The sequence below is a fragment of the Hemicordylus capensis genome, chromosome 1 (assembly GCF_027244095.1).
Source record: "Hemicordylus capensis ecotype Gifberg chromosome 1, rHemCap1.1.pri, whole genome shotgun sequence".
NCBI classification, from domain to species: domain Eukaryota; kingdom Metazoa; phylum Chordata; class Lepidosauria; order Squamata; family Cordylidae; genus Hemicordylus; species Hemicordylus capensis.
In genome coordinates this window covers 452,475,080-452,499,950 of record NC_069657.1, presented here as the reverse complement: position 1 = coordinate 452,499,950, position 24,871 = coordinate 452,475,080, and the positions used below count along the sequence as shown (strand labels likewise).

Here is a 24,871-nt window from a genome sequence, read left to right as displayed (position 1 = left end):
AGGTCAAAATCGTCTCTAGTTCTGACCCAGCACAATAAGTACCTCCATCTTATCTGGATTCAGATTCAGTTTATTCTCCCTCATCCAGCCCATTACTGCTTCCAGGCAGGCATTTAGGGAGCAAATTAAAGGTAGCTCCCCAAAAATGTCATTTATAATTGAGTATGGTGCACCTTTTTGGGGTGGGGCATTTTGATTATACTTTCACTGTGGACTCTGTGGACAAGAGACATCAGTATCACAGGCTCTTCCGCTGTTCTCAGGCTTTCCCAGGGATATCCATGACAAGGGCTCAGAGCTACCTCATCATCTGCTGCTGTTTTGTGTTCTCCTTCTCTAGATCTGGGATCCCACTGAAGTCGGGCAGACCGCTTGCAGCTTCTCTGTAGGCTTAATGAAATATATAGATATAGATATAGATATAGATATAGATATAGATATAGATATAGATATAGATATAGATATAGATATAGATATAGATATAGATGGGGTGTGAGTCCATGGGTAATGCTAGAGGATCTGGAGGGTTCTGTATATGCAAAAAGGATAACAATCCTTGGTCTACCTTGAGTCAGGGGGTTGTAGCAGTTAGGGTCTTGGGCTTAGATGGGACCCGGAGGGCTCTGCTTTTCAAGAGGAGCCTGGATGGCCATCTCTCAGGACTGCCGTGGAGGTTTCCTGCACTGAACGGAGCTAAAGGCCTCTATGGTCCTTTCTAGCCTGTGCCAATTCAAGCAATGCATACCCAAGGAGACACTGGCCACTAGGGCTCTCAACTGTGCTGCATTGTGCAGGATGTCCCAACTTCCTGTGGGAAAATTATTATTATTATATTTCATATCCCGCTCTTCCTCCAAGGAGCCCAGAGCGGTGAACTATATACTTAGGTTTCTCCTCACAACAACCCTGTGAAGTAGGCTAGGCTGAGAGAGAAGTGACAGGCCCAGAGTCACCCAGCAAGTCTCATGGCTGAATGGGGATTTGAACTCGGGTCTCCCGGTCCTAGTCCAGCACTCTAACCACTACACCACGCGGGCTCTCTTGTTGCTCATCCCATTCAAGACTCAATTTCTCCTGCTTTTTGACTGTAAAAAACAACACCCCTTTTAAAGCTGCCACTGCGTGGCGGCAGAGCAAAGATGGCGGCAAGAGCTCCTCCCACCTTCCAAACTATGTGAAGTCAGGGGCTTGGGACGGGCACACTGGTGACAGGCATGCTGGAAGCAGGTGAGACTCGGAGAGAAGGTGGCAAAAGAGCCCTTTATCCGGACCCACCTTCCTCCCAAATGAGGCAGATCGGGCCAATTTCCGGCCTCTGTGCACACTCTGCACAGACTTCACATCGTTTGGGAGGCGGACGGAGCTCTCGCCGCTGTCCCTACTCTGCTGCCCCACAGCAAGGTAACCACCACCAGGTAAGCACGCCCGGCGGCTGTCACCTAGGGCCAAGAGAAGTCCCACCCCTAGATGCCCCCCTTGGTGTCCCGATTTCAGCCAGCGCAATGTTGGCAACCCTACTGGCCACACCCCCTGATGCTGGCCCCACATCAGGGATGGTGTTAGCCCCAACTATCCTCCAGATGGATGTCTGGGCTGCGGAACATTAGGGGCTCTTAGCTGGAGATGGGCTGAGAGCCGGTCTTCAGTTTAGCCAGTCAGCTGCCCGGAAAGTTAATGTTGGAGATGGAGTTCCAGTGCATCGACCTTTTGCACCAACTATCCTAATGACCACTTGGGGCACTGGGAGTAGAGATAGTGAGTCAGGGTCTCCCAAGCTGTTCTACCTGTCTCTACTCTATGACCCGTGATTGGACTCCTCAGGTATTTCCTGTGAGAGTCAGATTCCCTTCCTTTCCTCTTAGCAGATGGAAATCTCTCTCTCTCTCCTGCTACCTATTCATTATGTAGCCAATAGATTTCCTATCCAAAGTGTGATTGATTGATTATGTCAGAGACAACTCTAAGCGACCACACAGATAGGTCATCCTAGAAAGAATCTGTCTTCAACTTGGCCTTTAAGGTCTCTCAGTGTCACATTTATTGTTGTGGTTGAGTTCATCCACCTTGATGCTGGTCATCCTCTTCTTCTCTTTCCTTCAGCTTTTCCCAGCATTATGGACTTCTCAAGGGAGCTGGGTTTTCACATAATGTGTCTGAAGTATGATAGTTTGAGCCTGCTCATTTGTGCCTCGAGTGAAAATCCTAGATTGATTTGTTCTATGATCCATTTGTTTGTTTTCCTGGCTGTCAGTGTCCACGGTATCCTCAAAAATCTTCTCCAGCACCAAAGTTCAAAATCATCAATACTTTTTCTGCCTCACTTCTTCAAAGTCCAGCTTTCGCATCCATAGAGTGTCACAAAGAAAACCATTGTCCGAATGATTTGAATCTTTGTAGGTATAGACACGTCACAACATTTAAATATCCTTTCCAAGGCCTTCATTGCAACCCTAGCAAATGCTAGTCTGTGGTGTATTTCTTGACTGTTGGATCTCTAGCAAAAATATATAACTTGTACCAGAGCACTGGAAAGTAGCCAATGTGACTCCAATTTTCAAGAAGGGATCCAGCTTTAAAACCTGCCATATTTCTGTAGCTATACCATCGATTCCTGTAGCCTTCCAACTTGGTAATGACTGGAGTGCTGATCTAACTTCATCTTCTCGTACTAGAGGTTCTTGCAAGTATCTTGGATGTTGACATCCCTGCTGTACAGATTTTCAGTATACTCCTTTCATCTCTGTTTGATCTTCTCATGCGGTTCTGCTCTGTCCCTTTCTGTTTTATCTGAATTCTTTGCAGCCTCACACTTTAAAGGATGGCTTTTGCCAAACAGGATACTGCCCAGCTCCCATCGGCTGTTCCCCAGGTGTCATTTTAAAAGCTGCTGTGCAACCTTTTTGATTTTAAGCGCCAGCAGTCTGGTTCCATCTTGGTTCAAGTGCAGCCTGTCGCTTTTGTACAGGCCTTGCTTGCCCCAAAATGTGTCCCAGTGCCTAACAAATCTAAACCCCTCCTCCCGGCACCAACGTCTCATCCACGCATTGAAACCCCTCAGCTCTGCCTGTCTCACTGTACCTGTGTGTGGAACAGGTAGCATTTCTGAGAATGCTACCTTGGGGGTCCTAGACTTCAATACGCTACCTATCAGCCTACATTTGGCTTCCAGGACTGCCCGACTACATTTCCCCACATCGTTGGTGCCGACATGCACCACGACACCTGTCTCCTCCCCAGCACTGCCTAACAGTCTATCTAGACACTGTGTGATATCTGCAACCTTCACACCAGGCAGGCAAGTCACCATGCGGTCAACACGCGTGCCACCAACCCATCTCTCTATACCTCTAATGATCGAATCACCCACTACAAGGAGGACCCCACCCCCTGGAGGAGTATCCCCTGTGCGAGAGGATATCGGCTCATCTTCCATGGAAGGGGTCCCTTCTAAAGAGCATTTCCCTCTTCCTCAGACCAATGTACTCCTTCTCCAAGACCTTCATTCTCCCTGACAGCAGAGCAGCTAACAGCCCTGGAGTGAGATGCCTCTAACACGTCCCTGAAGGTCTCATCCACATGCCTCTCTGTCTCTCTGAGCTTCTCCAGATCCGCCACCTTGGTCTCGAGGGAATGAACTTGTTCCCTGAGAGCCAGGAGCTCCTTGCACCAAGCACACACCCATGAATTCTGCCCATGGAGCAGACAGTCATGCATCTAACACTCTGTGCAATACACTGGGAAGTGCCCCCTCCCCTGCTGGCTTTCTATCTTCATAACTGGTTTTGTTGGCTGTTTACAGTATTTAGAGATAGATTATTAGAAGAACAGGTCTCAGCTGTAATGGTCAGCTATTTAACTGTCCAAACAGCCTTTCTCGGGAATATGAGGGAGGGATCAGTACTTATATGAGGAAGGGATTTGTACTTACCTTCTCTTCTCCACCGGGTTCCTTGTGATCACAGGGACTTGTTTTAGGCTCCCACACACACTTCCCACAAAACTCCAATACCCTGTTTGCTATCCCTGTTGGCTATTATCTGTTCAATTGGTGTACACTTCGCAAGTATAGTTATTCACATATTACATGGACGCAGGAACAGCAATGCACTGTCTACCTGAACCCTGCATTTCAGGGGGCCTATGCTCTGGTGCACTCTGAAAATCAGTGCAGCTGTAGTTATTCACACGAAAGCATGCACAGGTGTATAGATGTCCAAATGCAGGGACAGCATAATGCAGGGGTTCTCCAGCTTGGCTCCCCAGATGTTGCTGGACTACAACTCCCATCATCCTCAGCCCCAATGGCCTTCGGTAGTCCAACAACATCTGAGGAGAACTCCCCCCCCCTGATTTTTCCTGAGTTAAAAACCAATTTGGAGAGTCTTGTAAAAAGAAAAGAACTAAAAAACAGTTTTATTTAATTACTACAGACTGCTTCTGTCTGAGGCTTTCTCAGCTTTTATATTCAGTTAAAAGTACTTAGTAAGTTACAAAAATAGGATGTCTTTATGCACACTTAAATATTTATAGAGTCTTTTGCAACACCCTAGGTAAGATGGGAGTAGGCTAGTGTTTCTTATTTTAATTACCTTACAGGTAAACAACAATAGAACAGTATCAAGAATATGCAAAAACAACAACAACAACAACAAAAACCACCAAAGAAATATAACTTCTAATGCAAACTAAACCACTTTCTTCTGCCCTAAACTTCTGAAAGCAATAGCCTTGGTTTCCTTTTCCCCTGAACTCACCAAATCCTGTTGAGAATTCAAGCTTCCTGCCCTCCATTCTTTCAAATATTTGCAGGGCTATTCTCCTGTAGCCAACCTCCATGGCCACATGTCCTCCTGAGCACCACCAGCCTAGATTCTTCTCATACAAAGAACTCCCTTCCTTCTGGCAACAACTCTCTAGGTCCCACCCACCTGGTGTGCTGATTTCCAGAGCCCTGGAGTTCACCAGCCTTTCAGTCAAGATACGGTTCACTCCTGGTTAACTATTTAGGGGGCGGGGAGGCTGATCACTACAACACCCTTAAAGGGGATAGCAGCACTATGAACATACATCAGTCTTATCTCAGTTGAGCTGTCATGGCTTCTGCCAAAGAATCCTGGGAATCGTAGTTCATTGCTGGTGCCGAGACTTCTCTGTTAGAGCAGGACTTCCCAGCTGTGGGTGCCCAGATGTTGTCCCATTGTCCCCTCCTCAGCCACAACCACCTTCAGAGTTGCAGTCCATCAACATCTGGGAATCCAGCAATGGGAAGAAGCCCTGCGTGACAAAAACCAAGTCCACCACCACCACTGCCCACAGAACTACGGTTCCAAGGGTCCCCTGAGGAGAGGGGACAACCAGGAAACGGGTTCCAGGCTGCAGTTCCGATTTGCCCGGAGATCACAAGAAGACTGGCAGCCTTCTTGGTATGTCATCCCTGTTGCTGCCTGAAATGCTTTGAGTGGGACATTTCAACATAGAGTTATTTGACGCAATGCTCCATTGCATGCAATTGCTTTATTAAAAGCTGCGCTTCGGTGCCACCACAAAGACTGAGCTGCAGTTGTCAATCTGCCACTTAAGGCTTGTGGTAGTAAGCATGAACTGTCCCTTTGCTAAGCGGGGTCTTCCCTGGTTTGCATTTGAATGGGAGACTACATGTGTGAGCACTGTCAGTTATACCCCTGGGAGAATTGGGCCACTCTGAGAAGACCACCTGCCCGCTTGCATGCAAAAGGTTCCAAGTTCCCTCCCTGATAGCATCTCCAAGATAGGGTTGGAAGAGACTCCTGCCTGCAACCTTGGAGAAGCCACTGCCAGTCTGTGTAGACAATGCTGAGCTAGATGAACCGATGGTCTGACTCAGTAGAAGGCAATTTCCTGTGTTCTTAGAACTTCTTGATTGATTGATTGAAGAATGCCCTGGGAAGCAGGGCATTCATTAGCACCAAGCAATTTTGTCTTTCCATGCCGACCCTAGGATGCAAAATAGGCTTGTAATTGCAGGTGTCTGGGATTGACTCTTGCCTTGCCTCATAAGGTATTAGGCATAGTGTGGAGAAAGTGCATAGACTCTCTCTCTCTCTCTCTCTCTCTCTCACACACACACACACACACACACACACACACACACACACACACACACACACCCCTGAATTTAGAGTCATCTATTTAACCTGAATGGCAGGGACAGAGAAAGCAAGTACTTCTTCACACAATGCTTCTTATGTAAGGAATTCACAACCACACAATGTGGCACTAGCCAAAACCCTCTCCAAACATTGTCAGGGGTTTCCCAGCTTGGGTCCCCAGATGTTGTTGTTGGATGTTGTTGGACTACCAAAGGCCATTGGGGCTGAGGATGATGGGATTTGGAATCCGGCAACATCTGGGGGGCCAAGCTGGAGAACCCCTGCGTTATGCTGTCCCTGCATTCAGATGTCTGTGCACCTGTGCATGCTTTTGTGTGAATAACTACAGCTGCACTGATTTTCAGAGTGCACCAGAGCAGAGGCCCCCTGAAACACAGCGTACAGATAGGCAGTGCATTGTTGTGCCTGCGTTCAAGCAACATGTGAATAACTATACTTGCAAACTGTACACCAATTGTATGAGTGTTCAGCATAACATGTGAATAGGGCATGAGATGAACTGAAATGGGGGTAAGACAAATGGGGATCAGGTGGGTTATCCACCAATGGGCATTAGCTGTGATGGAACCTCCATGATCAGAGGCAGTGCACCACTGACTAGCAGTTGCTGGGGAGCAAGAGAAGGGTTTTGCATTAATGCCCTGCTTGAAGACATTGGGATGACCATTTCAGGAAGCAAGATTTCTGGACAAGATGAACCTTTGGTGTGATGGAGGATGACTTTGCTTACTAGCTGCCTCTTCAGATCCCTCTACCTCATCACATGAGTGAAATAAGGATGCTAGTCCATCTTGTTGATATTCAAGTCAACAACATGGCCTGGAGTCCTCACTTCAGCCATGGAGAACCAAGGAGAATGTGTCTTTCCAATTTAGTTAGTGCAGGTAGCAGGGGTGTGACTCCAGGTATGTTGTGTCATGTGGACGGCAGCAATTTTCCTGCCGACGGCACAGAAATGACTCATCCAATGTAACTATCCTGGGCATTAATGGAACGGAAAGTGCCACTGCTCATACGCCAAGTGTCTCCCTGTTGGAAAGGACGTCTTGTCCAGGAAGCCAACACAACATGCCCAATGCATGCAAAATGGCACCAACCCCCTCCACTCATTGTTATGGTGCAGATCCCATCATGACAGCATTGTTTGTGAATGGGTGCACACCCATAGTGCACAGAACTCCTAGCATCTGATGGACTATACAGTGGAAATGCACTGCTCTTAGGTCAGGGGAGTCTTCTTTCCAGAAAGAGCAAAAATGTGTCTCATGCACAACACCTTAGTGCATGCGATGCTACAAGAGCGCAAACTTCGACTGTAATGTTGCTTGGCTGGATCTCCCCCCACCCCTTCAGTTTTTGCAAGAGGGCAAAAGATTGGTCAGGTCAGTAGATGTCCAGGCAATGGACAAGCCTACTTGGCTTCCAAGTCGGGCTAGCACTCAAGGGCTATCACGTAGGAGGAGAAGCAAACTTGCTCTCTGTTGATCCTGAGGGCAGGATTAGAACCAATGAGCTGAAACTACAAGGAAGCAGATTAAGGCTAAACATGGAGAAATTTCCCAGCTGTTAGACAGTGGAACAGTCTGACTCATGAAGTGCTGGGCTCCTCTTCCCTGGAGACTTTCAGACAAAGACCAGCTAGCCATCTGCCAGGGATCCTGTAGCAGTTTCCAGTGCCGAGCTGGAGGCTGGACCTCCAAGGCCCCTTTCCACACATATTCATCATATTCAGTTATTCGGCCACTCTCTTTCAACCCAGCTTTACACCATTGTTGTGAGGATAAAGGTCTAGGGTTCTAGGTGGTCTCTGGGATTAGCAGTAGACCTTTCTGAAGGCATGATGATTGACCTTTGATATCAGCCCCACCCCAGAGGTCCATTTTAATGAGCTTCTAACATGGCACTCTAATATTTGGGGAGACTACTCAACTGATCAGAGACTCCTTAAACATGATGTGGGCACACTGCCATCTGCGCTTGCCGCCATACAGGAATCTGGTATAAGGACAGACACAGCATTCCCTCGAACTGGAAATCCCAGATGTTGACAAATACAACTCCCAGCCTCCCCAGCTGTGATGGCCTTTGGCTGGGAATTATGGGAGCCGTAGTCAACAACATCTGGGACTCCCTGTTAGAAGGAACTGTCAGGGCTGCTAGTCGACATTGAAAGGTGTTCTTCATTCCATTGCATCAACTGTTGTGCATGATCTGGGATAGTCAAAGACCTGAATTTGACCTGTGGTCTGAGAGAAACATTCTAGAGTGGGGGGTTCTCAAACTGGGGTCCGCAGACATTGTTGGATGACAACTCCCATCATCCTTTGCCACCTGTGTCAAAAGCACTTGTGGCAGGGGATAATGGGAGTTGTAGTCCAACAGCTGGGGACCCACATTTGGGAACCAGTTCTATGTATATGGAACGGGGTGTGTGCGTGTGTGTGTGTGTGTGCGCACAAACCCGGGTTGTGGCCATTTGAGAACACTTGACGAGTCCGGCTTGATTGGATCAGAAGTCCATCTAGCTAGCCCAACATCCAGCTTCCACCCAAATACCTCTCAGAAGCCCACAAGTGGGGAATACAGGACATGGGCCTCCCCATCTTATTTGTTCCCCATCATCAAGTATTCAGAGCTATGCTGCCTTTAGATATGGAGGTTCCATTTGCTGCTATCAATTCTGCTTAATATCTGCTTTAAACTGAAATTCCACTTAACCAGCTATAAGTCATAGACATGTTCTTTTAAAAAAAATGAAAGAGACAAGTGTGTGAAAATAAAAGCATCACAAACCAGAGTCTATGTAAAAAGACTGATGATCTTCATACAAACATGTATTTAAATTAAATGTTGTATGCCAAATGCAATTATCTACATTTATGCAAAAATGCATTGAAGAACACAAAATAAAATGGAAAGTTTTAGCTTGATGTTTTGTGAGGTTGGATTTATTTATTTATTTATTTATTTAAGATATAAAAGCATTGTTCGTAGATTAACCACACAGGAACAAAATTAGAAGGGGGGGAAAAAACCAGAATCATACATACAAACCAACTAACTAACCATTACATTAAGATTAACTCAGTTAAATAGCTGATCGGGGAGGGGGGAGAAACAGTAAATGTCTCTCAATACAAGAAAACTCTTCACAATACAAGATGTGAGGGGTACACATTCTGAAATCTATATACAGTGTCAATGCAGGTAAAAATGTTCAAGAACGGAAAAGGTGACTTTCTAAACATTAACATATCTGCCTTCAAAAGATAAAAAATGGAGCAAGGACAACTTATAAGAGTTCATATAACCCAGGTACTTCAGGATTTAAACTGAACTTAGCTCAGCCCTAGAACATGCCAAGAGTATCTCTGAGCATATGCAGTGTGAATCCCCTCTTTGCACAGCGGAACCACAAGCAGACCATGCACATAAGAGACTAGGAAAAAAGATCCAGGCCAAGCAGGATGGCTTCTTCTAAGCGAACGGTTCTCAAACTTGTAGTCCAACAGCATCTGGGGACCCAAGTCTGAGAACCCCTGTTCTGCAGTCTTGAGCTGGAGCTCCAATCTTGCACAGAGCCCATCACTAGATGCCACAGAACCACCAGTTCTAATAACCAGTTGCTATGCTGGGCTAAGCAACCGTTGATACACTCTGCCCTGAATGCACACACACTTGTGCAGCAAGTTTTAGGAGTGGGTAGTAAATAAACTCACTGGCCCTGGCGTAGTCCCACTGATGCCAGAAGATTGCAAAAGAGTAAACAGGCAATGATTAAAACCTCTGGATCACTGGACGAGATCTTTATCTGGAGAATGACAAGATATTTGGAGTGGCTGCCATACAGAAACTACTGGCACAAGTTGCCTAGACAGCGATGATCCTTGATTTGCACATTGCTGACAAAAGAACCCGAAGAGAGCTCTACACGTGTTTAAGCCACACACACATTTGAAGACGACAAGGAAGCGTCTTGTATGCACACCTCAGGGAAATGTCTCACACAGGTGCATTCACCACGGACCTGGAACACAGACCTGTTTTCTTTGCAAGTGTACTTTGTGGCTGCAAAGAAGAACACAGAACCAAGTTCTCCCACGATCTTCTAAAATTCCAGTTTAGAAACCACTGCAGTGGGAGGAACACTGGATTAAGGCAGCATCAATGGGGAAGGCGGTGTTAACTTTCTCCTCCACCATTTCCCTGGCCTGACCCTCAAAGCTGCTTTCTCCCAAAGCAGAACACACACAGGAACTTGGGGTGCTTTCTCTGCGGGAGCGATTTAGAAAACCACACAGCGATCCATGTTTTCTCTCATCTCTCCTCACAAGCACCACTGCCTTCATCCAGTTCCTCAGGCTGCTGCTACTTTTAAGTTAAAATCAGAACTTTGAGCGATACGGTTAGGCATCTCCCATGACTCAGCTGTTTTGGTGCTTAGAGCATTTCACGTTGCTTGTGAATCGAGTCTCAGGTTTTGATCTTAGGAGCCCGAATCTCTTCCTTCTTTTTCCACTGCTAAGATTACCTGCCGGAAGGCCCTCAAGTGGGTCTTTGAGACACAAAAGCATATGAAGTAGTACTTGGTGCATAATGCTCAACATCACACACACCCCAGAGGCATGGGGGTAAAAAAAAATCCAAAATGGTTGCAGTGAGCGCACAGGTTAGTGCATGTCTCCCAGAACTTCATTGGCATTATGTCCAGTTAAGAGATTGTTAACCCCTCAGCAAATAATCGTATGCATTGCTAATACTGTGGAAGCTATATCTGTAGGAAGTAGAAAAGATCTGATGGCCAGTGTTTGTCCATCATTTTTTGTGCAGGATATTTGTAAAAAATCAAATAAACTATAAGGCACTCAGCCTTCAGGGGGAAAAAACTGGGAGATTCATTCTCAAGGCAACCAAGAGCAACAACCAATTTTAATTCTTTAAAAAGGAGTGAACCAGGGTAAGACGCTTTATAAAAATGTTACATCTAGAAAGGCTGTTATTTCGCTAGCTCCCCCCACTCTGGAAACAGATCTTGCCATGTAGAAACATGAAGAGCAACAACAAAGCTCAGGTGCTAGTAATCTGTTGAACAACTATGGATAAGCAATGTCTCTGGGCACATATGACAATACCATTAGTGGTATCCCAATGAGCTAGAAGGATGTCAAAGGAGGCGGCTCAAGCTGCTTCTCTCTCTCCCCCACCCTACCCGAGAGCCACGTGGCTTGCAAGTTGGCCATTTGTCAGGTAGAGCTGCGTGATTAACCATGCAGCTCTACCTGGTGAATGGCCAGCCTGCAGGCACCACCGAAGAGAGAGGAACAACCTAAGCTGCCTCCTTTGGTGCCCCCCTGACTCATTAGGGACAGCCACTCCTGGATTGCATTGTGGTCATAATAGAATTATGGCATTTAACAACTATGTTCTGGGCTCAGCTGGGACAAGCTTCCTGCAAAAGCCCTGGAGAAAGAGGATTGCAAAAGAGTGTCAGCCAAAAATACTGGGGCAAAATCCATGGCAGAAATTTCCAGCACAAGTCTCATTAGCATGGAGAGTGTCGTTTTAACAAGGTCCCCCAGGGCAGGAGTTCTCAAACTTGGCTCCCCAGATGTCGTACTACAGTTCCAGTCAACCCCCAGCCACAATGCCTGGTGGCTGATGGGGGTTGTAGTGCAATAACACTAGGGACTAATGTTCTCTGTAAGAGAGAGTTGCAGATGTTGTTGACTACAACACAGGGAAATACAGGACTGACAAAAGGAAGACACATAATTAACCTTTGGGATTCTCTGCCATAGGATGGGGTGATGGCCACTAGTTTGGATAGCTTTAAAAGGGGCTTGGACAAATTTATGGAGGAGAGGTCGATCAATGGCTACTAGTCCTAGGGCTATAGGCCACCTCCAGCCTCAGAGGCAAGATGCCTCTAAATACCAGTTGCAGGGGAGCAAGAGAGAGGGCATGCCCTCACTTCTTGCCTGTGGGCTTCTCAGAGGCATCTGGTGGGCCACTGTGTGGAACAGGATGCTGGACTAGATGGGCCTTGGGCCTGACCCAGCAGGGCTGTTCTTATGTTCTTAACTCCCATGGTCTTGGGCTGGGGAGATGATGAGAGTTTAGTCAACACCTGGAAATTCGTGTTACAGGGAACACTGCTGTGGACCCAAGTTTGAGGACTCCCGCTCTAAAGTGCTCTAAAAACATAGCATCGGATGCAGAAAATGGCCTAGGAGAAGTGCCCGGGGAGTGACACCCAAGGGCATCTTTGGCCAAGGAGCTGCATTTGAGGGCAAGGAGGGGGAAGATAATTGCAGCTTTCCTGATCATCTCTCAGCCTCAGTGGGCGGAACAGATCCATGTGCCCATTCTTCCTCAGCTGCTACCGGAATGAAAGGATTATGGTCTGGCCCACTGAAGGCGAGAAGCAAACAGCTCAAGTCTAGATGTGGGCTGTTGGGCTGCAATTTCATGGAGAGGCAACTGCTCATTTCTAATCGGAAGACAATGAAGCATGCAAGAGGTAGAGACGTTCCACTGATTTCCTGTGCCACCTCCACGAGTGAAACATGAACTAGGCCCCCTTCAATTTGAAGGAAGAGTTTTTGTGCTCTTCTTAGAAGGCAGCCTGACAAAATGCTCCGTCAATCAAAATATGTCCGTCTGTCCTTTGCAACCCCTTTGAAGTCAGATACCTAAGATTTAGATGGGGGAAAACATCTGATAAATTAGAATAATTACCAGTAGAGAGTAAACCCCAAAGCTATTTCAGTTCAGGCAGGGCAACCCTGAGGTGCAGGGGTAAAGAAGCTGGAGATATCCAACGGAATGTCCGTCCCATAAAATGGTAGAGTCCTTCCGCCATAGGTCCATGCGGCCAAGCTCAGCTCTAGGGCCTATGAAATGCTGTAATTATTGTAGTAAGTAGCCGTAGCATCTGCTAGGACGGAGATGAGGCTGTTCTCGGAGGAGTGTGAGCCGTCTACGGTCTGAGACACCTGGAGGTGTCCATTAATTATGAGTCCGCTGGGCTCCGAGTGTCCAGGAGCGTTGAGATACTGGTCAAACTCATTGCGGTCCATTTCCTCCAGAAGCTCTTCTTGGCTCAAGTGCTCCAGGCTATCAAAGTTCTGATGCTCAGGGGGAGGAGAGAGCTGGCCAAGGTGGGAGTGGAGGTTGGAGGGCGGGATGGACGGGTGGAAGGCTGGGGCGTAATAATTGGCTGAGGGGGGAGGTGGCGGGCAGCCAGAGGGAGCTGGGAGGATGGAGGAGCCTGCTTGAGAGGCTGGCAGGTGGCCCAGTGGGCCACTGCACGGCAGAGGGCTGGTGGAGTAGTCCAGAGAGTAGGCAGCTCCAGGCATGTGGGGATGGTGGGGGTCTTCAGAGCAAGAGGAGGAGAAGAAGCTCTGCTCAGGGTCTATCACATCCAAGGGAGACATCTCTGGTGGGGTGGGCAGGCCGTAGGGGTACGTGTCTACGGGGGCGCCAGCGTTGTTGCCCTGGGTCTCCCGGTATTGCCTGAGGCTGGGCAGCATGGAAGAGGGCGAGTAGTCAGCTGGCCTGTCATCCTCTCCCACTGCCCTTCTGCACGCCCTCTTCTCTGGCATGGGGTCCCGATCCCGGGTGAAGTTACCCAGCAGGAAGCCTGGATCCACCCGCTTGCAGATCCGCTTGACTTGCTTCTTCCTCCTGGGCCGGTACTTGTAGTTGGGATAGTCTTGCATGTGCTGGACCCTCAGCCTTTCTGCCTCTTCCACGTAGGGCCTCTTCTGGGACGGGGTGAGGGCCTTCCACGCCTTGCCTGCAACGATAAGGACGGACATGTCTCTCTGATACGGCACAGCTGGGACTGTCTGGCGGGTCATCGCAATCCGCTAACATGGGCTGAACTGGGACCAAATTGCATTTACTCATGTTAACCTCTCTGGCTCACCTTCTGCCTCTCTCCACTCCTCCCCTCCCTTTGTCAGTTACCCCTTTCCTATCAGCTTAAAAATCACCTTCAGCTGTCCTACAAAACTGCCCCAGCCCTAAGGTCAGCTTCAGAAACAGCACCGCTCCCACCCTGGTCCACTGGACAGGACGACATCCAACTGGTGGGCACCAGGGTCTGGGCTCTTTTAGCCAGGAAGCCACGGCTGTGGACTCTCCACCCTGATCTGACAAAGCCAGGCTTCTTGCATTTCAGGGTTTATTCTATGCTTTTTGTTTTTTAATTGCACAAGAATCCAGTGCAGCCTCCTCAACTCCATTGTGGGCATCTCCCAAACTTTTTCTAATTGAAAATGAAAGAAAGAAAGAAAGAGAGAGAGAGAAATAAAAGTGATCAAGATAATGTGGAAGGAAGTTAATCATGGAGACTTCTGGGTTTTGTTTTGTTTTCTACTGCTATTTAGTATACTTTCATATATACTGTTTATATATAAAATCCAATGAGCTAATAAATGCTTTGACTACTCAAGCAGTTGATCCCAATGAGATAATATTAATAGAAAGTTACAAAGATCAAAAGGAAATTAAAATTATCTGTTTTGATTTTATGATTGATTGTAAATTGTTGAATTGTTTTAACTTTTTACATACTCTGGTCTCTCTTCAGATCATATAAATCTTTTACCTTTTTTGTTTTAATTGTTTTATGTTAACCACCAGAGATGAAAGTTTGGGCAATATAGAAGTTCAAGCACGAGATCAAGTGCTTGATCTCGGCTGCTTAATTATCTGCTGCTTCCAAAGTATTTGATGCTGGTCTTAGTGATGATGTCAGTTGCCCTTAAGGTTGTATCTATAGGATTGCTTTTTTATTCTTTTAATATATTGGTTAAAGCTAGGCACCCTGCTAATAACATGCTGCTTTTATGAGCTTAAGAAATAATAATGGTTGCCACGATTTAGTAAATCACTCAAAGTAGTCTCATCAAAATTAAAAGGACAAGTTAAGCAACACCTAAATTGTTCTTTTAACTTCAATGGGACTACTCTGAGTCATTTCCCTCACCCTGTCAACCAGTGCTGGGTGATTATTCACTGGCTGATATCCAGACTCATCAAGACTCCCATTGAAATTAACAAGACAGATTAGTGATGACTAACTGGTCCCATTTATTTCAATGGGACTACTCACAATTTAGTCTGTGTGTCAGCCAATGTATCCCCCCCCCACCCCCCGCATATACCGTATGCTGCTTTGATCATCATATTTGTAAAAGTGGTATAGAAATAAATGGAATGATAAGAATAAGAAACATTGTCTCTATTCAGCGTTGAAATTTAGATTGTAAAGTCCTTGGGGCAGAGCCCTGCCTCTCCTTCACCTTATATTATTCAATAAAGCACCATGTAGAAACACTGGTGCAATATACCTTCCCAGACAAGAACAGTTCAGTTCTTTGTGCACAATGCAGGACCTGCTGCTGTACAAACCCCGCGGAAATAAATGGGGATTGTGGAGAAGAACTTTCCACTGGATTGGGTGCCCAAGGGAACCCAGCACACAGGATATTACACAAGAGTTCACAGGATACTAGCAGCCAAATGAACCAGACACTTTTGCCTCTGGAACAGAGCACCCACTGCCGTCAAAATGAGCTGCCCTCCCACGGGCAAGAACAGCCGTGAGGTCCCAATCCAGATTGGCTCTGCAGTGTGTGGGGGGGTTAAAGTCCTCCCCCACCACCTCACTGTTTCAGGGACATCATGGCTCCTTTTTTTTTTTTTTAAGCATATTAGCTTGAATGAGGTGCTCCATTGAAGGTGCTCATTGCCTCTCGGACCTGGGAGAACTGTGCTCATTTTCACTACGTGGCCCTATAGCAGGGCTGTGGTGGGCAAACTTGGCCCTTCAGCTGCTGTTGAACTACAACTCCCATCATCCCCAGACACTTTGGGGCTGGGGATGATAGGAGTTGTAGTTCAATAACTCTCCCATTTCCCTGCCTACAAAGGCTCCAGTCATCAGAACGTTGTGCAAAAGAGCAAAATTAAAAAATGGGAAAGATGATGATGATGATGATTTTATTTATTCGATTTCTAGACCGCCCTTCCAAAAATGGCTCAGGGCGGTTTACACAGAGAAATAATAAATAAATCAGATGGAACCCTGTCCCCAAAGGGCTCACAATCTAAAAAGAAACACAAGATAGACACCAGCAAGAATCACTGGAGGGGTACTGTGCTGGGGGGTGGATAGGGCCAGTTACTCTCCCCCTGCTCAATAAAGAGAATCACCACCACGTTAAAAGGTGCCTCTTTGCCAAGTTAGCAGCGGTTTGAGATTACACATGAGACGTGATCTAGATACGCTGCAATAAGAGTTTGGCAATATGGGCTCATTTGAAGAACCCAAATGGCTCAGACCAAGGACCAACCTCATCCACAGGCTTTGGGTCACCAGATGTTGTTGGACTACAACTCCCATTGACCACCATGGTGGTAGATGATGGGAGTTGTAGTCTACCATCTGGAGATTTAAGTCAGAGAATGATGGACTGGTCCAACCCAGCTAAACACTTCCAGAAAGCTCTCAAGCAAGGCCTGGAGATAAAGACCTGTCCTTGTTGTTTGTCCCCAGCATCCAACATCCCAGGTATATTTTGATTATGGAAGCTCAATTTAGCTGTCTCAATTTATACTTTGATTATGGAAGCTCGATTTAGCTGTCCTCATTAATAGCCATCTGAGAAGACCTGTAATCCTTGTATTTCTCCACCAGTCCTTTCCAAACATCGCTCAAACTAACAGCCATCATTCTGTCTTTTTATTCATTTTATCTATCCATCCATCCTGCTTTGGGAACTTTTTGTTGAAAAGCGGTATATAAATATTTGTCATCGTATATCTTGTGGCAATGAATTCCAAAAGCTAATCTTGTACTGGGTGAAGAACTGCTTCCTTCTTTATCCTGAACTATCTGCTAATCAACCCTGTAGAGTGACCTCAGGTTTGTATTTATTTATTACATTTCTATACCGCCCCATCCAAAGGCTCTGGGAGGTGCACAACAGGTAAAACACTACAAACAGATTAAAACAATAATAAAAACAAATCTAAAAACAACTCAGAGCCATTTAAAGCCAATTAAAAATACTTAAAAGCAATTTTAAAACCTTGGGAGGTCTGGTCAAACAAGTAAACCTTTAGGGTTCTCTTGAAGGCCAACAATGACCCCAGACTATGGATATCTGTTGGGAGTGTGTTCCACAGGCCAGGAGCAGCTACAGAGAAGGCCCGGTTCCGAGCCACCACAAGACACGCCAGTGGTAACCGGAGATGGACTTCTCTGAATGACCTCTCAACCTGCAATGCGGATCATACAGAAGAAGAAGAATCTCTCTTTATGACCCACCTCATCAGATGATTAAAGAGTATCATCTCTTTAATTTGAACGTAACGTTGTATGGCATTCTGAACACTCCTGACAAAATGGAGATGAAACTCAGAGACTGTGTATATATATATTTTAAAAACATATTAAATGTTTCCTTCAAGCATACATACAGAATCCTACAAAACCTATACATTTAAAAATATATCAAATTTACCCAAATAGAAGACGACTCTGAATTTAAGATGGCCCCCTTAAAAAACAGAGCTTAAATATAGGTTATAACTGTATTTACCTGAAAAAAAGAGGACACCACCCCATCCCAATTTCTAACAGCAAAGAACTGGATGGGGGAGGGGGCTGGTCTTGGATTCAGGCAAATACAGTATCAGAAATATATTTCTCCTCGTCTACTCTCTCTAAACCATGCATTAAAAAAAAAAAAAAAACCTTTATCTTTATTATGATCTTATCCCCACTTTGTTTCTATTCTAAAAAGATCCAAAGGGTTTATCTTCATAGTAAGCCAATAAACTTTTTTATTTTATTTTATTTTATTTATTTAAAATGCACTTTGAAGATATATGTTAACGTGCAACCCAGAAAACTCATGGTTGCATTTTGGGCTGCTGTGCAAACACGCTTCCCTGGGAGAGCTCATGGTGACTTACTTCCGAGTAACCTGTAGCCATGCACAGGATTGTGCTAGAAAGGTCCTAAACATGCCTGCTTTTCCTATCACCCAACAGCTCATTTTGAAACTCAAGTATGGATAGGCACAATTTCAAAGGGAGGGGGAAACGTCCAAGTTGAGTTCACAGCCAGTGAAATTGCGACATCCCTGTTCTCAAGACAGACAGGCGTGGAGTTCAGCACAGAGTGACAGACAGGCAGATAAGCCCGGGTGTTAAGTACAAACTGAGAATGCAGGAACAATCTGTATGCCTCCTTGAGAAAACTGGGCACTTGACTCAAACCAGGCAAGCTGGAGGCCAAGGAAACGACTTGCAAAGGCTTCCTATGACTCTGTGCATCCAATAGATGGAGTTGGGAGGGCATTCCAGGGACATAAACACACAGGACAGGACAAAGGAATGGCAGATTGAGGCTCCTGGGTAATCTAAACATACATTTTGGGCGGTATAAAAATGTGTTAAATAAAATAAATAAAACAAACATTCCCAAAGTTGGAATGTGGCATAGCAAGGGGACCCCCACCCCACCAAAGAGTGCAGTAGTAGAATGATGACTTATCATTTAAAGCCAATTTAATTAGCAAGAGCAATTGGATTCAATGGGCCTGCACATGATGGACACTTTCTTCCTGGAGTGTTGATGTGCTCAGGATTGCCAAAGGAAGCGTTATCTCCCCTTCCCTTTCAGCAATGAGCAAGGACTGGGTCTTAAATTAAGTCGGTTCTCATAAATCCTTTCATGACCTTGGGGTACCTATCAGGAGGCGTTTCCAGGAACATGCAAACTTATTTAAACCATTTGGCTGAGAGGCGGCAATTAAGAACCCCAGAACTAGATATCCAGCTGGAATTTGCGACGGCCGCTTCACATGCGAAAAATAGCAAATGCTAGTTGAGAACTTTGATTCTGAGGGACACTCTTAGAAAAACAAAGTTCTGCTGGCACATTTTAAAATAATATCATCAACTATTACTGTAATCAGGGAGTCAGAGCAGCATAAAGGTTAGAGCAGGGATTCTCAGCCTTGGTTCCCACCAGTGCTGGAGGACTACAAGTGATGGTGATGGAGGCTGTAGTCCAACAACATCTGAGGACACAAGGCTGAGAACCCTGGTTCAGAGTCTTGGACTAAGACCGGTAAGATCCAACCCCACTCAGCCACGAAGCTCATTGGCTGAATATCGACTAGTCACTCTCTGTCAGCTTAGCCTACCTCGCAAGGTTCTTGTGAGGACAAAATGGGAGTGGGGAGCATGTCTGTTGCTCTGAGCTTCTTGGAAGCAGGGCAGGATAAAAATAGAACTACCACTACGAATAATAAATATTATCATCAGTTATAGGAGTGATAATAAATAATCCCCAGCCTCCTTACTTCAGCACTGAACCAGAAGTGAGATACCAACATAATTAACTCTTAGAAAGGAAACAGATGAAGCTATGAGGTCCCAACCTTTTTCTTGTCCCCCCCCATAGATTTGTAACCATCCCCCCTCCCCAGGATGACTGTATTTTAGTGCTGTTTGGCAGGTAGACATCCAACCCGTGCAGCTTTTCTGGGCATGGAGAGATGGCAGGAACAGGGGATGCAGCTTTGGAATGTTTACTTGTTTTGCACCCAAGTTGTGTTACAGTATTCCTGCCAGGAGAAAAAAAAAGGTGGCAGCAGCAGCCTCTCCCGCCCCACCCGGCCCCCACCAGGGGGGCCCAGCCCTCCTTCCTCAATCTTTGAATTTCTGGGACAAAAATAAGACTGACCCCCCTTCATTTTCCAAATCTAATCACAGCGTTGTAAGTACACAGTTCCCCTTTATCTCTTTCCCATCTTCTCTGATTAACAGAGCTACTTTTCCAGAATATGCTGATTAAGTAACACCTAGCATGCATCATTTATCAGCAGCATAGACCTTCTAGCCATAGGTTCCAGGATGTGTTTGTGTGTTTGTGGCTCAGCATTCCAAAATGTTCATGCCAACAGCAGAAAGACATTTCCTTCAGACACAGAGATGGTTATCTGGGCCTGATCCTGTCCAAGAGAGTGTGCTGCTCTAGGGAGCGGTGAACTGTGAGGTTACCACAAATTATATCAAGATATTCAGGATGGTGAAATCCCAAGGAGATGTCAGAGAGCTCCAAAGGATCTCACCAACCTAGGCGAATGGGCAACAAACGAGATTCTGTGCAATTTACGCACACTGGGGCTTTGCGTGTATACTGTTGGGGTCTGAGCTCATAGTGACTAATTAGGAAAAATACTATAAGGTTTTGACTGAGTGAAAAAACTCAGTGTGCAGTGGGAGTGAAAAAAGTAAATTCCATGCTAGGGGTCACCTCCAGTGACTGTTGGTGTCTATCTTAGATTTCTTTTTAGATTGTGAGCCCTTTGGGGACAGGGATCCATCTGATTTATTTATTATTTCTCTGAGCCATTTTTGGAAGGGTGATATAGAAATTGAATAAATAAATAATATATATAGGTATAATTAGAAAAATTAGAAAAATAAAACAGCTAATATTGTAACACCATGATACACATCTGTGGTGTTGGTGCGGCCACATTTGGAAGACAGTTCTGATCTCAAAAAGGGTACTGTAGAGGTAGAAAAGATTTAGAAGAGGGCAACAAATGATCACGGGCTGATCATTGCTCTAGGAGGACAGCCTTTTCAGTCAGTTCAGAGAAGAGATGAGGAAGGGGAGAGGGTTTATAAGAATTAGGATCACAGTGGGGGAAAAATGTGTGTGTCTTACTCTGAGTTCTAAGAAAAAGGCAGAACTTAATGGAGAGAAAAAGACCGGTCAGTGGACCTGGACATTCAGCAAGTTTTCTTTCCTGCTCCCTAGTTTATGGATGCAATCCCTCTTGGAAGTTCATCTCCTTGAAATTTGCAGGGCTTACTTCCGAGTAAACAAGGGTTAGGAGCAGGCAGGAGCACACATTTAAATGCAATCCAAATTGGCCTCCTTGAAACCCATTAGAAATAAGACCTGCATTGTAATTTGCTTCAAAGAAAATACTCTTCTTTGAATAAGGGTGGTGTGCTGCACAATCCTAAGCACGTTTAGGACATTTACTCAGAAGTAAGTCTTACTGTGTTCCGGAACTTGTGCGGAGTTTATTTCCAGAAAAGCCAGCATCGGATGTGGTGGAGATCTCCCTTAAGCATTTGAGGAGTTCTCTCCCCATTTAACAACTCCCTCTGCCAACCCTAATAAAGCATCTCTTACACTTTTGCCCCTCCTTAAAGTGTTTTTCCCGCCTCCAAATTCAGGTGAGGAGGGGAGCTGCTTCTCAGTTTTGCCCTCTGTCTGTCTGCAACCCTGCACAGGATTGCACCCTCAAAAGGCAAGACTGAGATGCAAAATATTAAGGTATTAAAAAATAGAGGTTGAAAACAAACTGAGATAACTATGAATGGCCAGACCTAGTCCTGCTTTAACTGATTCCAGTTTTTAAAAATCCCTTTATTGTAAGAGTCATTTTGATTGGAAAGGAAAAAATCCCTTTTCCCATAATAAGTTAATTCGAGTAAATAAAAAGGTGGTTGTTATAGCGGCTTTATGATCAGAGCATCTCACTAAGGGTGCAATCCTATGTTTACTCAGAAGTAAGTCTCACTGTGTTTAACAGGGCTTCCTTTAAGGTAAGTGTAAAAAGGAATGCAGCTAATATGATGCCTCTATCTATCCATCTATCAGATTTCTATACCGCCTGATATGTACATCTCTAGGCAGTGTACAAAAATATTTAAAAGTTACAAAATGCATAATAAAAATAATAGAATTAAATAGATATTAAAACAAGTTTTAAAATTGTTAAAATTAATTCTAATTAAAAGCCTACGAAAACAGGAGAGCCTTGAGGTTCTTCCTGAAAAAAAAGAGAGAAGGAGATGCCCTTATTTTAGTAGGGAGCATATTAAATATATGCTCCCCAATGGAAAGCTATATAATTATTAGAAAGCTATTAAATAGCCTTGCTGTTATACTGATAAAATACTGAATGTCTTTATTTTATCCTGACTTTGAATATTACTGTCCTTACTTTTTCACTTCAAAAAATTCTTTAAAACTTGATTCAGGCAACTTTTGAAGAGAATGCAGCTAGTAAGAAAGATCATAAATAAGTAGATATTAATGTGCAAATTATTGTTATTAAGATTACATACACTGATTTTCAGCAAGACAGCTCACTAAGCAGTTTATACAGCAAGCTAACCCCCTGCTAAATATAAGAAACCACTACATGAAATGTTGCCCTATAAAGTGCCCAATGCCCCAATAAATGTCTGGAGATCAAACTTAAATGACTATGAGAAAATTGCATTTTAGAAACCGTTTCAACTTGGGCACATTTTCAAGTTCAAGTGATTTTAACTCCCCTTTTGCTTTTTCTTCTTAAAAAACCCCTGGCCAAATCCTCCTCAAAGCGCAACTTTCTGCGTGTTTACTCAGAAGTAAACCCCGCTGTGTTCAGGGGAGAACACTCCCACAAATGCACATAGGGTTGCTGATAGCGCAAGGCCGAAATTCAACAGCCAAACCAAAGTATTAAGAAGGGCTCCCTTGCTCCTTAAAAGGGTCTTAAATCAAGTGGTGTCTTAATTTCCTCGATTCGGAACAAACATCCTGAGCCTATTTTCTAAATTTATGGGGTCCTCCCTTGTTACTGTTGGTTTGTTGCTCCTACTTTGGAAAGAACATTTAAACTTGTATTGCAGCTTCCATTAATTTTCAAGGTGGTCCCCAAATTACTCCAGCGAGCCTTCTTTCTAAGCATCTCCCGCTACTTTTAAAAAGTCTTGGAACACCGCTAAGAAAACGACTTGGGCAGTTTTTGCCTTGTCCCGCAATGGGTTAGGGAGAACGGGTCGCCTCGCTCCCCCAGTGGGTCTTTTTCGCAACTCGAATCGGGGCATCATCTTATTCAAAGACACCTCCTTTTAGCACTTACGTCCTGCCTGCACCTCTGAAATACAGTGACAAAGAAGTTTTCAAGATGTCACTTTTACAGGACTTCTTTAATCGTCGCTGTTGTTACAAACTTGATTATTCGACAAATCCGGGAAAGAAAGGAAAGTTATGGAAAAGTCGATGAATGGGATGAGAGGATCAAAAATGCGGAACGAAAAAGAGAGAGAAGAATAAATAAAGTGGGCGGCATCGATTAGGACAAGTATATTTAAACTGGGGGGGAGCAAGAGAAAGGAAAAGAAAGTTCAAACTGAAATGAAACCCTGGTGGGTCGTCCCGGACTGGAGAGTTTTGGTTGGGAGTGGGACCCGATCCCGCGAAAGCCCATCCTCGATATCCCGATTCCAACGGGGGAGTTTAAGCATGTGCTTAACTACTTCTAATTCATTTCAACGGGAGAGACGGCAGAACGAGAGATTCCACGGGACCTCTTGCAACAACCGGCATCAAAAGCGCTGCCTTGTAGCTGGATCGGGCCCCTGTTTGCTTGCTTTTTAAAAAGGAAAAAGGAAAAAGGCTACATGCCCTAGGCATATTTACTCAGGAGGAAGCCCCACCGAAGTCCAGGGCACTTTCCCCCCCGAGCAAATACGCAGAGAGCCGGGCGGTGTCTCCGACTCGCTAGATCTGAGCGGCAGCTTCGGGGGAAAGAGCCGCGCCGGGTCGGGAGAGCTCCGATGGAGCCCGAGAGGGGCGGGGAAGGGGCGCAAAGTGCGCGGCGGCGGCGCGGCTGACTCACCCAGCATCTTGCTGAGCTCGGCGTTGTGCAGGTCCGGGTTCTGGGCGGCCAGGCGCTTCCTCTCGTCCTTGGCCCACACCATGAAGGCGTTCATGGGGCGGCGGATGCGGCTCTCCGGGGCCCCCGCCGGGCCCTTCTCGGGCCGCCCGCCCGTCGCGGCGCCCTCGGGCAGCTCCAGCGCCGCGGCGCCCTCCAGCCTCTCCGTCCACGCGAAGGAGCCCAGCAAGGAAGCCATGCTTGCCGCTGCCGCCGCCGTCGGGGCTCGCTCGGGACTCGAACCTGCTGGCTGGCCGGCCGCCCTCGCTGCACGTAGCGCCGCCGCCGCCTCGGCTGCTTGGCCCCTCCGCGCCACCACACTCCGCTCGGCTCCCGCGGCCCGGCCGCGCGCTACTTATCAGCTCCGGGCCGGCTCCGCCTTGCGCGCTCCCGCCCCCGCCAGAGCGCGAGGGGCGGACGCAGGAGGAGAGAAAGTTCGTGCCCTCCAGCCCTGGAGGCGGGCGGGGGGCGCGGTGGTGACCGTGCTCCTGAGGAAGTGCAGAGTGCGTGCGTTTGTTTGTTTTCCAGGTTCACCCAAGAACACGTGAAGTGTCTGGATGGCAGCGCTCCTGAGAAAGTGCAGAGTGTGCCTGGCTTTGGCACGTGGGGGCATCGCTAGAACGTATCAAGAGTGGCACGATGCCCGTGCCTCTGAGAGTGCATCTGGTTTGGGTGTCTGAGGCCATTGCTAGAACATACCAAGCATGAAGAGATGGCAGTGCTTCTGAGCGAGGACAGAGTGCATCTTTTTTTCAATGCCCTGGTTCCATCCCTAACACAGACAGATCAAGTGGGAAGAGAGGACAATGCCTCTGTGAAAGCACAGAGTGCATCTCTGTAACCGGCAGGGATTTGGGGAAAGGGTTTCACATTGGAGGTGGCAATACCAGGCTCTCTTTTAAGAGAAATGAAGCACTGCTGCTCTAGGATCCCCCCCCCCAATTCTCTCAGCACCCCCTC

At 46.2% G+C, this 24,871-nt stretch overlaps 1 protein-coding gene across 2 annotated transcripts in view; it reads right to left on the bottom strand.

Annotated features, from left to right (window-relative positions):
- The window catches only part of SOX7 (SRY-box transcription factor 7), a 161,577-nt gene extending 137,335 nt beyond the window's left edge, over window positions 1-24,242 (bottom strand). The window contains exons 1-2 of one of the 2 annotated variants that reach the window (XM_053248848.1): window positions 23,876-24,242; window positions 9,080-13,947 (exon numbers count right to left, since the gene is read on the bottom strand). In XM_053248848.1, coding sequence (XP_053104823.1) covers window positions 13,043-13,947; window positions 23,876-24,110 — 1,140 coding nt within the window. In that variant the 5' untranslated portion in view covers window positions 24,111-24,242 and the 3' untranslated portion in view covers window positions 9,080-13,042. Of the gene's footprint in view, window positions 1-9,079; window positions 13,948-23,875 lie in introns of those variants that run through there. The other variant, XM_053248838.1, reaches the window with a different exon arrangement.
- Window positions 24,243-24,871: the final 629 nt, after the last annotated feature.